Consider the following 17947-nt stretch of genomic DNA (forward strand, 5'->3'; position numbering starts at 1 on the left):
TGAAGTGTTGAAAAAGGTTTGTGTTGATCTGTTTTTCAACCCTGTCCATAGACCTGTGTGTGAAATTTTCAGAAAGGGTGAACAATTACTAGAGTGCTATGCTACAGTGTATGTTGAAGTGCAATAAGACAGACTGCAAAGGATATTTTACACAAGTTTATCAAATTTGCATATTATGGTTACGATAAAGACAATAGTAATGATAATAGATGAAAAAGAATACATTGTTTATTTCAAAGTGGAGAACCAAACGGTCCATTCATAAATTTGATATAAAACAATACACTCTTCACAACAAGTTAAAGACATAACTACTGTAATCAGTCTTTTTTATGGTCTACATTGTATATTCAGGATAACTTTATTCCCACCAATAAGTCAGTAAATATAAAAGCACAGGAAAAAATCTAGGGCAGAAGCAGGGCCCATGGCGTACATAATACACCACTATAGGCTTACGTGATGATAGTCAGAGAACTTCTCACCTACAATTGTACTTATTGTCACAAGGACTGGTCCCTAGGACACTGGAAGTACACACAGACATAGTGTAATCCAAACAATACCTGTAGCTCACATGCTATTATGCTCATTTGTAAACACATTGAGGGATTTACACGGTCTGCATTGATCAATACATCTGAGCTAACTCTTGTATTAAAATGCTCGTGACAGTAAATACCCACTTGCAGTTTCATTGCATAGAATGCACACAATGTTGAAATCCCTACCTCTTGGGAATTCTAAAGCAACCATGGAGCAGGAAACAATTACAAAAACCAGACTACAGAGTTCCTGCAAAGCTTGAAGGCATTACTCCAAATATGTGTATATGTTTCCCTATATGTTTCACTGTATGTTTTTACTAAGTCATGCACATTCCCACTATGTACGTTTTCACTGTATGTTTTCACTATATGTTTCATTAATATGTCTTCACTATAAGATTATGATTCGTTATATTGCACTTGTTTTTACTATATGTTTCACTATATGTTTCGTTATATTACACACGTTTTCATTATATGTTTCACTGTACGTTTCACCGCTTACCTGGGGCAACCAAGGCTCACTGCTGGGCGAGTAATTTGAGAAGGCACTTTCATGTTCAAAGTATGAAGCTCTTGTCCTCATACATAACTGTAACCACTGGGTCAAGTGGAAGAAATATCCTTTGAAACCCCGAGAGATTGCAAAAGTTCTACAGAAGTGAGCACTGTCACACTACCCACATTCAGACGACAATTTTGTATGTCCCGCATCTTGGGGATAGTCAGGGGAGATTGCATCATTTTTATGATTGACCATCCACACTACTGTACAATCCTGTCCCTGAGCTGCTGGGACAATCACAGCAGTTCGGGTTCCAGCAAGTTTTTAAATCTCATGAGTGTACACTCAGTCAATCTGTAATATAAAACTATTATTAACTACGACACCAGCTTATCCTAAATTTAAATCCTCACTGTTGACATCTATTCGGGGGCATTCGATAGTTTTGTAGTTTGGCGCATACATCTTACGGCATCAGTGTCTGCTTTCTGTAGACTAGGTACGGCATTCGATACAGAGCGCCCTGATTATTCTCGATTTGGCTTGGATGCAAGCACTGAAACTCCAATCTCCCGTCCCAACGCTCCAGCATGCACTGTCAGAGCGAATTGCTCTGGATCGGAGGTTAATTGCACCCAGACACAAAAATATCCTTTTGAGACAAGATCAATCTCCTCCTTTTCCTTCAATCTCTTTTCTTCTTTTCTCCCCCCTCCCCTTTTTCTTTCTTTCTCTCGTCTACATCATCATCTCCTTCAGATTCTGGAGCCGATCGAGTCTACAAATGTTCCGAGGCTCCAGAGGAAACAAATTTGAAGTCAGATACGACTGTTGATAATGTGTAGAAGTAGTAGAGAGTGAATGGTACTATGGACGCGGAGCCACCGTGACAGTGATAATCACTGAGCCCATTCACACAAATGTGCTGAAGATGTGCGAGTCAAATCACCTTCGCATTGGTTCACATGTACGCAGGCAAGAAAAAAAAAACTGTGATCCAAATCGCATCGCTTCATGAAGAAAAACTGCAACACAAGATGCACAACTGTGACTATTTCAGAAATATTGCACATTTAGTGGCGCACTGACTGCGTTTTGAATCTGATAGTTGCTATTATTATGTCCACATGTTACATTAAATACATGGTACTGTACTCCATACTTATAAATTCAAGGTACCACTCGCGATATTGGTAGGAATTTCAGATCACAAAACATAGCATACATTATACAGTACATGTACAGTACTACCAAATACAACAGAAATGAGATCATCACACCCTTTACATTGTTTACGTACACCACATAATATACACGTGTAGGTGTGCGATTCATATATCTTTTTAATACAGCCAGAATCTTATAGCTGTCTTCCTGTACAGGAATTGAATACTGATATCTATATATCTATTTATGACATATTTCCCTCAACAACAAAATTTAAATTCTTAAATTACACCTGAGGCTGTACCTCCAACAAAATTGTACACTATTCAGCTATTGTTCATATCAATGTCAGTGTTATCTGATATCTATTTTTTTTTTCTGAACTATTAAGGATCAAAAGTGGAAATTTTTTTTTTTTGTAACATCCAGTATGATGGCATTTGGTACAGGTTCACACAGTTTTATTGTTTGCAACCATGAATGTGTGTGTCACATTATTTGAAACAAATACCTAGAAATTCTAATCCAGGGCACTAAGTTATAAAACAGCACACACGGTCCTGAACATGCCATGGGGAAGTGTATGTGTGTGTGTGTGTGTGTGGGGGGGGGGGGGGGGGTTGCATTTAATTTCCTAGAGTATTCTAAGCAGTGCATAATGTATTGGGTACTGTATGCAGATGTGTCCAGAAGGACAGAATCTACAAATTGGATACATGTTCCAAGTCCTGATATTGTGTATCTCATCCAGATGCTGATGTGGGGCGAAAAGAAATCACCCAATACCTCAGTGACACACATATTCTGGGAAGATATGTGTGAGTTTGGAAACCTGCCCTGCAATCCCCCAGCTGGATATTTTCAAGTGTCCGTTTACAAATCTGCTTGGACATCATACCTAAAGGGGGATTTGTAGGCCAAAAGGGATTAAATTACACTCAGGGAATTTCTTTTCTGCAGTGTATTAGATATGCAGGTCTTCAAGGATACTTAACCTATTTTTCATACTAAATGTCAACAGTTTCTAACCTCCACAACTTGCCAGTCACTCTGACTGTGAATCACTGCCTAAACTCAGGCATAGTTTTGAAACTATACCAGCAAAGTAGGCATTTAACACTTTGTGTGTTGCTTTGTGTTGCTAGTTTTGTTTGGGGGGGGGGTCAAAATATTACTGAACCACTCCTACTAGCTTTCAACTTTGTGTTCTCATTCTCTCCATGAATTCTTTCATCTCCTTCTTATTCCTATTCCTCCTTTCCTGTGTCCTTGTTTGCCCCCATTTTTCACTTTTTTCTTCTTTAAACTACAACTGTCATATAACAATTACTGTACTTCTATAATTATGTAAACTGGACTCTGCTTCTATGTACAATAATTTATACTAACTTACTTTCCTCTTCTTGTTACTGTTATCATTAAAAGTATTATCATTGTTATCATTGTTATCATCTTCATCATTATAATCATCACTAGTAATACTTGTCTCTTCCATTATGCTTTTGTTTTGTTTTTGTTTTTGTTTTGTTTTTGTCCTGACTCTTCCTATCCCTCCTCTTTCATTTTTTTTTCTCTTTTTCTTCTTGGGGGGGGGTGTTTTTTTATCACCTCTCCTCATCACTTCTCCTCCTCTTCACTCCCCTCCTCAGGAGGATGCACACACATCCTGCCAGGCCCAGGAGAAAGCCTTCACCCCATAGCTGCACTAATTTGCCCACATTGTTGATATCTGGTTGCTATGGATACCGCCCTCAGAGTCAAGGCTGCTTGTGGACAGTCACTCTATTGCTAAAACTTTGAAGTATGCACGTATAGTGTTGTCTGCAAAGAATTGATAACACATGTCCAATAGGATCTTTATTTATCAAAGGTTTGTCGCACACGTGCACACTACACACCACCACACCACACACACACACTCACAGCTGTATGCACAGACACACACACCAACATTGGCTCTACAATGTGACAGACAAAAGACATCATGTTTTGAACAAGACTTGATCGCCTGCCAAAAACTTTATTGCATGGTGAAAGCGACCAAATGTTTGGAAGGCCAAAAAGAACAGGGAAATTGCTACTAACTTCTGGCTTTCGTCAGGTGTAAATGTCACAATGAGATATCTCCTGGACAATACGCAAGTTTTCAACATTCAGTTCCTCTACATTTCATCAGAAAACTTATTGCTGCTATTCTGACTCCCTCTGACAAAAAGCAACACAACCTTTTCTTTTCACTAAAAAAAAAGAAAGAAAAAGAAAAGGAAATTTAAGCCCCAGCTTTCTTGTTCATGCCTTCATGTAGGCCCTACATAGTATCTAATGTAGTACCCGCTAGAATATACAGTAGTTTTGGGTTTCATTTTAGTCAGATTTTGCATTAAAAATGCATGAAAGACAACCATGTGTCAGTCAATGTCTGGATAATGGAGAGATCAGGAAAAACGACATACAGTATTGTAGCTTGTGGATGTACATTGTACAAACACTCACAATCTATCCTGTAAAGGGGATATTCTTGCATCAGTTGGAGTGATTATGCGCTCTGCGAAGTAAGATGAATTTCGCATCGTTTTATTTCTGTGGTATCAAGACATTTCACAGGAGTACATCAATATATCAAGCAAGAATATTTGCGTACATATTTTCCCGCTAGTTTCTGGTAGCGCAAAATGCACAAAAATTCGTAAGCTGCAAAAAATTTCCACTGTTACAGAACTTTACTTCATAGCCTGCCACTTAAAATCCACTACAACATTACTTCTAACAACAAACATAAAAATTGGGCAATACTGCAAACTGAGGATTCCCCCCCCCAAAAAAAAAAAGAAAAAAAAAAAAAAAAAATTAAGCCAAAATGTAGTTTGTATACTGCGATGTGATCTTGTCTCGAGGGACTGAAAGTGTCTTTACATGAAGAAACAATGGCAGGAATCGAATGTAGCATCAATTGAAACGAAGTCAGTTTCTCTTCGGGGAAACATTAAGTTATCACAAATCACGATGTCTGACATTTCTGTCTTCACTGCAATAAAAACTGTCCATGACGTCACGTCGCGAGAGAAATATTGTACTGGGAGCCTGTCATCACTAATTCTATACATGGGTATTGCATGCTCAGTGGCATGGCTGCTGCAAGGCTTGTGCGTGTGTTGCCATGGGGTGGAATCCCCACATGAAATGGAGGTCACTTGACTCAAATCACAATATTTCTGAGTTTAAGAACTTTCCTTTTGCCACAACAAATATGATACAAAGTTTTTGATAGAAAATCACTCTCTGGTCTGCAACTCTTCTGACAATGTTTTAAATGAGTGAGTCCCAGCACAGATACCTGGTAATTTTCATCACAATGATGCCACTTTTCTAGCGTCATGATTTTCCTGTCATCAGTATGAATGGCCCTAGATGGAGACTCTAATATTCACAAGATTGTGCTGTTTTTTTTTTTTATCTGTTTAAAATTTCCAGTACCGTAAAAGTGGATATTTCTGCGGGAGTAATTTTCTGCACATGGCTAGGTAAGATCAATTTCGAATACCATGTTTTCTATTTTGCAGAATCAGGACATTAATTACTGGAACATATGGCATGCAAAACTATTTTGCATGCTTTTATTTTCGTGCTAGCTTCTGGTTGCGCAAAAATTTACTCACCACCAAATTTCCACTTTTACAACAATATCACACTGTATACTTTGACCATGTGCGGCCTCCCAAACTAATCCAATCATTCCAGAGGGGAAAACCATTGATGAGTTTTCAACCCGAATGTGCGCAATGCTATCTCTCACAGCAGACCTGACAACTCGGGTCTAAAACATATCAGTTTATCAACCGTTTTGTTGTGATTCCACCTTTAATACAATGACGGTCAACTGAGGTAAGGTTAAAAAACCAGACCTGGCTGGAACCCACAAGCACCCCAATAGGAATCACATGCAGGCAAATGTGACACAGATTACAGTGTTATCTGTCAGGAGGAACTAACATCATGGCGTGTTATTCAACTTTTACCACACAAACACTCCTTTCCTGTTTTCAACAGCTTTGTTAAATTTTACAGTGATACAAATTCAGTGTCAGTAGCATAGCATGGCAGGTATAGAAGGACACAATAGTGGTGTTCTCATTGCACTCAAAATAACACATGATGATTTTTCAAAAATTTAGAAATTGTTACAGTGCTAACTGAAAAAAAAAAAACACACTTTTTTTATTTGCAAGACCTGGGTCGTGATCCAAATCCGCACATATGTGTGATTTTTTGCTTATGAAATCCCAATGATACTACTATCACCTAACTCTTCCATATGCTGGGCAAGTTCTTCATGTTGATATTTAGTTTGACAAACATGATATATTAATTACAAATTGCAAGTTTGTTATAACTCAACAACATATCATGGTAGACAGTGCCAAATGCAATCAAACATGCAAACATGGAATTCATCTAAAATCAATCTTAATAGCAAACTTATTGATAACTCACCTTCAGTGACTATCAGGTTTGTGGATGATTGGAATGTGCCATGGAGTGTAACCTGGCAAGTGTAATAGCTGCTGTCTTCCAACTGCGCATCATTGAGCAGCAGTGAAAAGTTGGCCGACATGTTAAACCTGGAGTCAGATCCTGGGAAAAGTCTGTGCCACGAAAGAGCGAAATGAAAATTCTGTTACAATCTGGTAAAAATTGCCTTAGATTTGATCAGGCACGACATGTGCTTGACAACACGGCCAAAAAAAAAAACAACAACAACAAACAAACAAACAAACAAACAAATGAAGCAAATAAACATTTTTGGATCATTGGATTTTATATAATAAATGTCATTCAATATATAGGCCCTACAATATACTACAACTGTGCAGGAAAGGTTTAATAGGGACTGACAGGCATCATTTGTTTTTTGTATATTTGTATCATGTTAGCAATGGGGAGGTTCTATGCGTGCCTGTACTGGGTATATAATGGGGGGGGGGGGGGGGGGGGGAGCTCCTGCATTTTCATCATAAATATAACACAAATTGCTTTACAGCTTCCAGGGCCACTTTTACTTCCACCATGCACAGTCACTTTCAACATACAAATGTCATTAGTGAGATTTATGATTTACACTTTTATCTTGTTCATCATGTCCCCTCTCACTGATGCACATTTCCACCTCCATCCCTGGATCCAATTAGCTGCTGAAAGGGATTATCACTGGCTGCTTCATGATTCATGGTTCAAGGTTCAAGGCCATTCACATTAATTTTGTTGATCATTATGATTGGTCCGAAGACTCTGAAATCTATTCCATTTAGGGTCTCAGTATTCACTATATCCAAAATGGCGAGTTCCAATTGGGTATTGGTACTACATTTGATAATTAATTTTCCTCTAGCTCAGGCATGAGGATGCCTGAATGAACTACCCGAGACTTGTATTACATGTAGCCCCGTTTGGTACTCCAACTCATACTCACCTTTGCCTGAAGTACCGCAAAACTTGTTTCGAGGTGTCATTAGTCAGGACTCCACGGTACCACGACAGTGCTACGAGGCTACTTTGATCAAAGATGCAAGGAATTTCTGCATTTTCTCCTACAAATACGGTGACATTATTTGGTGTGCTTATATCCCCTTTTATTCCTTTGAATAGGCTGATCCCTGCAGTGAAAAAGCATACAAGAGAAAGATAAGGAACATTGAAAAACACAGGGCAAGATTGCATGAATGATACAATCAAAACATTTGATTAATGATTAATTCTTCTTTTCAGTATTTGTACACCATTGATAAAAATTCTTCTCCTCCGTGATTACTAAAGAAAGCAAAGATTGGGAATGATATCGCCACAAATTGACAGAAAGATTGGTCTGTATCTGGTCGTCAGGGATATGTTCCGCGGAGACTGCATCTGGCTTCATAGAAACCCCTCTAATCTATACGGTGGAGAGCAATAATGTCAAAAAATAACAAATAAAAGACTCCTCCGGACAGACAGATCTTTCCGTCTACACCACACAGTGCTACAGATGTATAACAAGAACTATATAGTGTATTATAAAGAGGATACCAACCAAGAAGGGCCAAGGCAAGGAGGTTAATATAGATCTAATGTCAGTTGATACCAATATCCCTAGAAGCACCTTTGACTTTGTGTTATCACAACAGTAGACCATAGAACATATTTGTACGAATAACAGGCGCCAATATGCAATAGACTTCAACTTGAGGCTTTCTGCCACTGCACGTGCACCTGATCTCAGTGTCAAATGAACGAAAAAACACGGCAGGAGATACTGAACCCCCGGCCGGGCAGCTACGGGCCAACCTACCGATACGTACGGGGAGGTATCGAACGAGGTCAACTCAGCTCAGAACGAAAGTTGACACTGTCCCGTTTTCCGGGTGTGAAATCACAACACAGAAGTCATCTGCAGTAAATTTAATTCGAAAAACTTACCCGCAACAAGTAATGACAGAAAACATTTGACGTATCTCGCTGATAGAAAATCCATGGCTGTGGAATAGCAGTGATTTGTTCGAGGTCCAGGCAGACTCTTCACTTCACGTTATTAGACAGCAAATTCCAAATCTCTTCTTGAGCTTGCCTGGGTAGTTGCCAGGGTTAGGTTCCTCGAGGCAAAATCCCTCCTCTTCGCAAGAAACGATACAGCTCGAATGAGAAAGTCGCGGAGGGTATTACTGTTCGTTTGAGTTTTTGACGGTTGGTACAAATACTTAAGCAGATCTCACTCGCACTTTGAACCTAGTTCAGTTAAATCCCGAATCCTTACCAATGAGCTGCTTGTAAATGATGAATGGTACACGACGTCCCACATTTATCACGTTTGACTCCGGAGAGTGACTTCACTGACTGTGAGTGTGAGAGAAAGTCGCGTCGCAGAAAGCATAAAGAGCTCGCACTGTTTCTCACAATAAATTATTACAGCTGCTAAAAGTATTCCGTACGACTTGGACTGACGTCGACCAGTGATCTACAGTACAGGGAAGGAACTAGAGTAGGAACCTGTAGAATTCACAACCCACAACAAATGCCAATAGCTAGAACTGTAGTACAATTTGAGGGACGAACAACAAATCGCTATCGACACAACAAACGAACGATCCGGATCCCCGTATGCCACTTGCACCTGCGCACGCTGCACCCGTAGCCCAGCGATGCAGTCTTCCCCTTTGATGAAAAGACTTCTGCTATCAAACGTAGTTGGCGCTCTACCACAGTCACTCGTAGTGTCCCTGTATGGCGAAGTCGGTGAGTCGGAAGCTTGCGGCCCCAAAAGGCGACTTGTGTACGTATAAACTGAACTTTACACGCCAAGGCGCCTTGTTTTCCATACATGTATTATAAAAGCAAGGTGCATGGAGAGTTTGAACAAGTCGCCTTCTTGCTTTCTAATTTTAAACAAGGCGCCTTGACTAGTGGTCTTATAGCCATTTTTTTATTTCTATTTACTTATTTATTTATTTTTTGCCGGAACAAGGCGTACAAAATTCCTTTTTTTTCAGGGAATGAGAATGAGGAGAAACAGGATTTCTTTGTAATAGGCCCCTAAATTAGTATTCCTAAATGGTCTTTAAAAGTAATCAACATAATGAATAAATATCATTCTATGAAACTGGTGTCCAATGAATTCCAGAGATTAGATCTGGTGAATTGAAAAAAAAAAAAAGTTGTCCTATAGCTGATAGAGTTTTACTCAAAGCTAAATACAATGAGTTTTAATGTCTTGTTGAACAGAACTATTTTCGACAAACATTTCAGATAATATCATTGCAAGATCATTATTATGCATGCGCCTCGGCGAGTTTGTGTAAGTTGCCTTCTCGCTTTCAAATCTCGTCTTCTACAAGTCGCCTCCTCTTCTTCTCGTCTCAAAAAGGTACCTTGGTGAGTTTGTATACAAGTCGCCTTCTCACCTTCTATCCCTGTCGCTTTGTAATCTTAAACAAGGTGACTTTTTGTTGCTTTTTTTTTGGGGGGGGCAGAACAAGACGCTTTTGAATAGCGAGTTACCAAAGTTGGACTTCTTTCATGTCTCCGTGGTCATTACCAGTGGCGGATCCAGAGGGGGGCGCAAGAGGCATACGCCCCCCTTTATTTATCGGTAAAAACAAAAGAAAAAAAAATGAAACGAAACCCGGAAGTGGCACAAAATATAATAGTTACGCCCCCCCCCCCTTTACAGAATTCCTGGATCCGCCCCTGATTACAATAATGTAGCATACAGAAGCGTGTTACTATTCAGATAAGCAATGTCTGACTGTCTCGAAAGTTCTCCCAAAGTTTTTGCAAGCATAAATATCATACAGATATGAGCTGAGGTAAAAGAGCAAAAAAGCTGTACAAATGCGAACAAAGTCAGATTACATGATAAAGGCAACTATCTACAGTTTGTGAAATTTTAAAAGTCATGCAACGTATCGTGAACAGATGTCAAGGAGTTTTCCAACTGTGTGGTACTTGTTGATTTTCAGCTACAAAATTAATGTTGATTATGCGATTCATGGTAGATCTTTTATCAGCGGTGTTGCCACCCTCTATCTGTACAAATGAAATATAAGATTTATTAGTAGAAAATTGAGCAAAGAAAATGAAGTTCCATCGGTCCATCGATCCAACCATTTTCTTTGGTCAATTTTCCACTAATTTAATGATATTCACTCTGATCAGTTTTTCTGTTTGCGTTTGTTAAAATACGAAAAATGTGTGATTTGTAAGATCGCAACTGCTGCTCTACATTTTTAATAAATTTCCCAATCTTTACCCCTCTGCTTTAATATTCTTTTGCTTTCATTTAATGTAAATCATTTCACGAATTTTAGAATTAATGATGATTGCCGCTGTACATACGGTGAAAGCATGATTATGAATGATTATTTCAGCAATGTACATCTTAGAGAGACAAAACACATGTGACGAAAAAAAAAAGTTGTCAAACTATGACAAAATGCAATGCAATGCAGAGATACGAAGACTATGATCGTAAAAAAAAATAACTCCATTCTTGTTGATTTGAGATATTGTGTTTTCAAGCTGCTAAAAATCAAAGAAAGTAACAAAAGCATACTGGACATTTGCGTTTAATCATAATTTCAAGATATTTCTTTGTTATTTATCAAGGTCAGTATCACTGGAAATTGAAAAGTTTTTATTTTGCTCTATATCTGATGACAGACTTTAAACAGGGCTCGACACTAACGATGGCCCGGTGGTCCGGGGCCACCAAAAATGGAAGTCGGGCCACCAAATTTAAAAAAAGGGCAAATTTGGTGGCCCGCCTCGGGCCACCAAAATTTTTTGAAAAGTATGTCAATAAATTCGTAACTTTTTGCGCCGGAAATTAGCAGTTAGATTTGTTCAAAGGATGGATGAAAAGGACTAAATGAATGCCTGAGAGTGAGTGTTGCAAGTTTGTTGAAGTTTATTTATGAGTAGATATGTCCAACTCTCTAATTCTTACTATCATAAATCTTAAATATTTGACTCATAAAAAAAAGGACTTTTAATGTTTTTTATTGTTTTTTTTCGGGACACCACATTTTTCTCTCGGGCCACCAAAAATTTGAAATTTAGGATTTTGGTGGCCCCATCGGGCCACCAAACAAAAAAGTTAGTGTCGAGCCATGCTTTAAAGATAGTTCAATATGATGCTTAACCTGTTTTGCGCTAAAATCTTATATTATATCAATACATATCATAGCATTCGACACTCTTGACCATTCTATTCTACTCTCCAAACTTAGTCATTATGGTATTCTGGGTCAAGCATTTTTATGGTTTAAAGATTATCTAACAAATAGAAGACAATAGTAATACCTTTAAAGGCTTTGAATCTGATCCCCTTTTAATCGAATGTGGTGTTCCTCAAGGCTCAATTCTAGGCCCACTATCATTCCTTCTTTATTTCAATTATATAATTAATACATCGTCTCTTCTCTCTTTCGTTTCATTTGCTGATGATACAAATTTTCATAAAGATCTAAAGATTTTAAATACTGAAATTGGTAAAGTATCAAATTGGTTTAAGTCTGATAAACTTTTTTTTTAATATAAAAAAGACTCATTTCATTGATTTTGAACTTCATTCTCACAACGCAGATACGTTGATACATATTAACATTGATGATATCCCATTAGAAAAGAAAACAAATTCAAAATTTCTGGGAGTATATGAGTATCTGAATATAAGAACGACCCAAGTCCATAATTTCGAGTAAACTTTAAAAAACAAAAACAAAAAAAAACAAAAAAAAAACTTCATATCTTTTTTATTTGTCCAATGACATTCTATTTAACTGCGATTGGGAAGGCAACATTGTCTATACAAATTAGAACATATGTTATTATGACAATTAACATTTTACATTAATTGTGGAGAGGCCATTTCGTGTGATGGACTTGGGTTGTTCTTTGAATCGTACACAGAACAGGCTGTTGTACGAGATGAGAGAAGCGATGAGAGAGGGCGCTATAATATGAATGTGAAAGGACCCAAGTCCTGGACTTGGTCATTCTTACATTCATATAAGATTTCACTCATTCATTTCAGGCACTTCCGGGGGTAATTAGTTTTTATCATTATCTACACAAGATGAGTCCATGCATAAGCTACAATTTCCCATGTCAAACTGAATTTTGCCAAAAATAATTGGACTTGGGTCGTTCTTATATTCAGGCCTTCAATTATAGATGAAAGTTTGACTTGGAATGAGCATTAGCATCATGTTCCAACGTGTATTTCTAAAAATATAGGGATTATTTCCAAGCTGAAGATTTTGTCTCCCTCGTTCAACTTTATTTTTATTATATAATTCCTTAAATCTCCCATATATAAGTTATTATAGTATTGTATGGGGAACTTGCGGCTCTGCCAAAATAAATTCTATTTTCAAATTACAAAAGAAATTTTGTATTTGTACTGGATCGCATTTCCTGGCTCATACTGATTCTTTATTTCATGAACTTAAAACATTGAAGGTTTTTTATTTGAATATTATTCAAGAAGCAGTAATTATGTTTAATATATTCATGATCAACTTCCGTCATCGTTTATTAACATGTTTAGGTTTAATACTTACTGAACTGTTCATTCGTGCCCTACTCGTATATATAGACATTTTCATCTCTTGAATCCCAATATTATTAGTGACACATAAATCTATCAGACATTCGGGTCCGGACATTTGGAATAATCTCCCCGACAATATAAAGTCTTGCTCAAATATTTGATTCTTTGAAAGCTTCACTAAAACAATATTTGATACAATCATATTCTACCCACTCATCAAGATAACAAATATTTATGGTAAATGATTGTTTTTTTATTTTCAATCTTTATTTTATTCCTTCAACTGCATATTGCACTCACACCTGCAACTGCACTGTACCCACCAGATCACTTTCCTCCAAGGGAGTTGTGTCCTTGAATAATCCTTTTATGAGGCCCCCATCTATTTCAAGCTTAATCGCTTACGGTGGGGGTCTCCTGCATTCATTGATATCTGTCATTTACTGAAAAATACTGTATATTTCATTTTATGTTTTTGTGCAAGTATACTGCTCAATGCAATCACCTATGTGTATTTTGTGTACTGTTATCGATTCATTTCACTGCACTTGCTATTCTTTGTCCTTGTACTATTGAAATTTGTATTCAAATTGTATCTGATTGAATGCAGAAATGAATCAAATCAAATCAAATCAAATCAAATCAGTATAGTTAGTACATATTCCAGACAAATTGATTGCAATTAGATCACTGAGTTCTTTATTTTGAATTTATACAAGTCGATTTTTTTAACTCAGATTTTTTGTTCCCACCGCGATCGCATTTCGGACTAAATCAATATTGCTCAAAACGTTCAATTGATTTGAGCAACTTTGAGATTGACTGGGAAATCCTATAACAACATTGAAATGATAATGCTTACAATAAGAACAACGAAAATATTAATGACAACGATGATTATATTGATGATATATACTGAAGATAGATAGAGAGAGAAAGAAAGAGTAGAAAAAGGGAGATAAAGATACTGTCATGGTATGACATATTTTGTATTCATCATGTAATAATTTGTCTCATTTCATTAATGTTTATCACGTAATTATTGAAAGAAATTGATGTTGTTGCAAAAGTTAGAAGAATCACAACTTTAAAGACAAAAGCTTACACCAGCATGACCAAATAAGGAGATTTTGCGAAGCACGATGAAGTAAAAGACAGCAATCTAGAATTGAATGTTTTAGGATGAGTAGACCCTAAATGTGACGTTAACATACGAGGAGAGGGTATCCCTGATGCTATGCCTCATACTAATCTGGACGTCAGTCAGGACGTATAAGCACAAGTTTATAAGTTGGTCAAACAGGACCATTTCAGAGAATTCTTGGTTTCCGTGGACAGGAACTGATGACGTCAAGCGGAGGCTTGACCAGTGCAAAATGGAATATTTAAGAAAGCATTGACAGGCAGAAAACGCCAGCCCATAAGAAAAGGGGCAGGACTTCTGTAAAAACTTTCCAGGAAGTCACTTCAGTTAACTTGTAGTTTGTATGGAGGCCTATGGCCCAACAATGTATAAATATGCAATGTTTAGGCGCAAAATTCAGATGCCACATAATTTGCGGAACACTCAAGACCAGCTACGTCATTTCAAAATTGGGAAGTAGCAGAGTAGCAGAGTGCTGGGATGATTGTGATTCAGGGATTGATGCATTCTGACCGTCCAGAAGAGAATCTACAAGGATTCGAGTTTAACACCAACAACTGTTGTAAGTACATGACCATTTGTTTGCAAGTTGTTTGTGCCTTGTAAGTTTTTATGTAATTGCCGATATGACATTGTTTAATGGGCTGATTACTCATCCCCTATCACTCAACGTTGAAAGATAATGATGCATTGTCAAACATTACTATGGGAATTATTTGTGGTTAAAGGATGGAATTACGATATGTTTTGTTAAAGCTGTATGACTAGAATCAAGAATAACAAAGGACCATGAAAATAAGGGAAGTATGATGTTATTAAATAATTAACAGGGTGGTGAGGGTTTCAGAGAGGACCACACTTTGGGGTTCCGACAAGGAATCTTCTAGGATTTACCAACGAGGAGAACAACCAAGCTCGAGATCAAGTCGAATCGGGGATCTGTATTGAAGTTTGTATTATGTTACTATTAAGCTTGCAAACCTTCACAACTTTGAAACCAGTATACAGTGCTCTCCCGTTATAACGAAGTGTTCGGGACCGGCAGTTTTCTTTCGTTATAACCGAACAAATACAATATAATTTTATAACAAAAACTTCATTCCGATGGTTTGTAAATGAAAAATGAGAAAGGTTCAATGTTCCGAAGGTTCGTTGTTCTGAAGGTTTTTTTTTTTAATCCGACAATGAAACAAGGTTTGTTATTCCGAAGAAGGTTTGTTAATCCAAAAAAAAAAAAAAAAAATCCTATCATTTTCTGACTAACGAACCGTCGCATCGTAATAAGAACCATATTTCTTATTGTATTATTGTACAGTGAACGAGGAGTCTTTCTATTTCTTTCTCTCCTGTTCTTTCTCACCATCTTTCATTATCGCCGTCACCTTCTTCTTTGTTTTTCTTTCTTAGCATCACCTGGGTACATGACCGTGTATGTTTTGTTGGGTGAAATAGTTTGTTTTTGTTGTAGTTAAGTAAGTCGATAGTTGGTTGAAACTGTTTATTTATTTCTTTGTGCGTGAGGCCCCAATATCAAGCTCGGCTTACTGGGAATCCTGTATGGTACCTTGGCTTCTTTTATTATTACTATTATCATTATGATTATTATCATCATTATTATCATTATTCTTATCATTATCATTATTGTTATTATTGCCATTATTATTATCATCATCATCATGGGGGTGTTTCATAAAGCTGTTCGTAAAGTTACAAGCAACTTACGAGCGACTGTTGATCAGTTCTTGTGCTGAATTATGTAAATTCTGATAAGTATGGTACATCAGAACTGATCACCAGTCGCTCGTAAGTTGTTCGTAACTTTAAGAACAGCTTTATGAAACAGGGCCCATGTCTCCGTTCTCTGTCATAATGACTTGCTTACCTTTCATGTGCAAAATCAGCCATGAATTATTTTGAACCATGTGTATATTTCTGAAGTGATCATCGTTGATTAAACTGTACCATACAGAAACAATAAAATGAAATGAAATGAAATTTCATTGTCGGATTAACGAACCTTATTAATAACGAACCTTTTGAATAACGCCATAATGTTCGTAATAACAAAACTCTATTTCATTTTCGACCTAACGGACATTTCGGTGTATCAGAATTTGTGTGTTTTGTAATAAAGTACCTTCGGAACAATAAAACGAACCTTGTTTAATTTCATATTATTGTATTGCAATAATGCAAGTGCCCCTGGGAAACTGTACTGGACACACGGAGCGAACACACAGTGATGTGAAGCGTTCGCCCATGCAGAGATGTTATAATGGAGCATATTTTCTTTTGTTTTTCTTTGCCAAGAGCCCTCGGAAAAGACTTCCTTATAATGCACATTTTGCTATAACCGTGTTCGTTATGAGCGAATTTTGTACTATAGACTTTAAAGGCGATAATTTTGGGACCAGAAGTTTTACTTGGGTCGCGATCCAAATCGCACAAAAATGTGTGTATTTTTTGCTCATGAAATCCCAATGACAACTGTTCTATCAACTATAACTCTTCCATAGACATATGCTTGGAAAATTCTTCATGTTGGTATTTAGTTTAACAAACATGATGTATTAGTATAAATAGCAGGCTTGTTATAAGTTAACAACATATCGTGGCAGACACTGCCAAATGCAATCAAACATGCAAACAAGGAATTTATTAATCAATTTTTACAGCAAAGTCGAGTGACAACTCACCTTTAGTGACTATCAGGTTTGTGGATGATTGGAATGTGCCATGGAGTGTAACCTGGCAAGTGTAATAGCTGCTGTCTTCCAATTGTGCATCATTGAGCAGCAGTGAAAAGTTGGCCGACATGTTAAACCTCGAGTCAGATCCTGGGAAAAATCTGTGCCACGAAAGAGCGAAATGAAATTCAGTCAAAATGTGGCAAAAATTGCCTTATAAATTTGATCAGGCACGACATGTGCTTGACATCGACAAAAAACAACAACAACAACAAACAAACAAAGTAATCAAACACTTTTGGATCATTGGATTTTGAATTACAATAAATATCATTCAATGTATATGCCCCACAATCATTGTGCAGGAAAGGTTTAATATGGACCAACAGTTATATTTATCTTAATAGAATACCAAAAAAAAATGTAATGTATAACATCGGAAAAATTGATTATTTTTAACGCAACAGACAAAATTCCTTCCACACTAATTACATGCAAATAGTATGTCTATAGCAATGGGGGTTCCATGGGTGCCTGTACTTGGTATATAATGGGGAGGGGGGGGGGGCTCCTGCATTTTCATCGTAAAATATATATATTTTTTCATCATAAAGTATAACACAAACTGCTTTACAGTTTTCAGGGCCACTTTTACTTGCACTATGCACAGTCACTTTCAGTGTACATTATTGTCATTAGTGAGATTTACACTTATCTTGTTCATCATGCCCCCTCTCACTGACCACTGACACACATTTCCACAAGCTTCCATGGGTAATAGTTCCAATTAGCTGCTGAAATGGATTATCACTGCAT

General features: G+C 37.3%; 1 protein-coding gene across 9 annotated transcripts in view; it reads right to left on the reverse strand.

Annotated features, from left to right (window-relative positions):
- The window catches only part of LOC139716116 (pregnancy-specific glycoprotein 22-like), a 102763-nt gene that overhangs the window by 83379 nt on the left and 1437 nt on the right, over nucleotides 1-17947 (reverse strand). For all 9 annotated transcript variants that reach the window (XM_071627716.1, XM_071627703.1, XM_071627681.1 and 6 more), the window contains 3 exons: nucleotides 17141-17292; nucleotides 7688-7871; nucleotides 6712-6863 (listed from right to left, as the gene is read on the reverse strand). In XM_071627716.1, coding sequence (XP_071483817.1) covers nucleotides 6712-6863; nucleotides 7688-7871; nucleotides 17141-17261 — 457 coding nt within the window. In that variant the 5' untranslated portion in view covers nucleotides 17262-17292. The remainder of the gene's footprint in view (nucleotides 1-6711; nucleotides 6864-7687; nucleotides 7872-17140; nucleotides 17293-17947) is intronic.

This window comes from Diadema antillarum, unplaced genomic scaffold (genome assembly GCF_040938485.1).
Source record: "Diadema antillarum isolate AM-2024a unplaced genomic scaffold, OU_Dant_1.0 scf00000006, whole genome shotgun sequence".
Classification (NCBI taxonomy): domain Eukaryota; kingdom Metazoa; phylum Echinodermata; class Echinoidea; order Diadematoida; family Diadematidae; genus Diadema; species Diadema antillarum.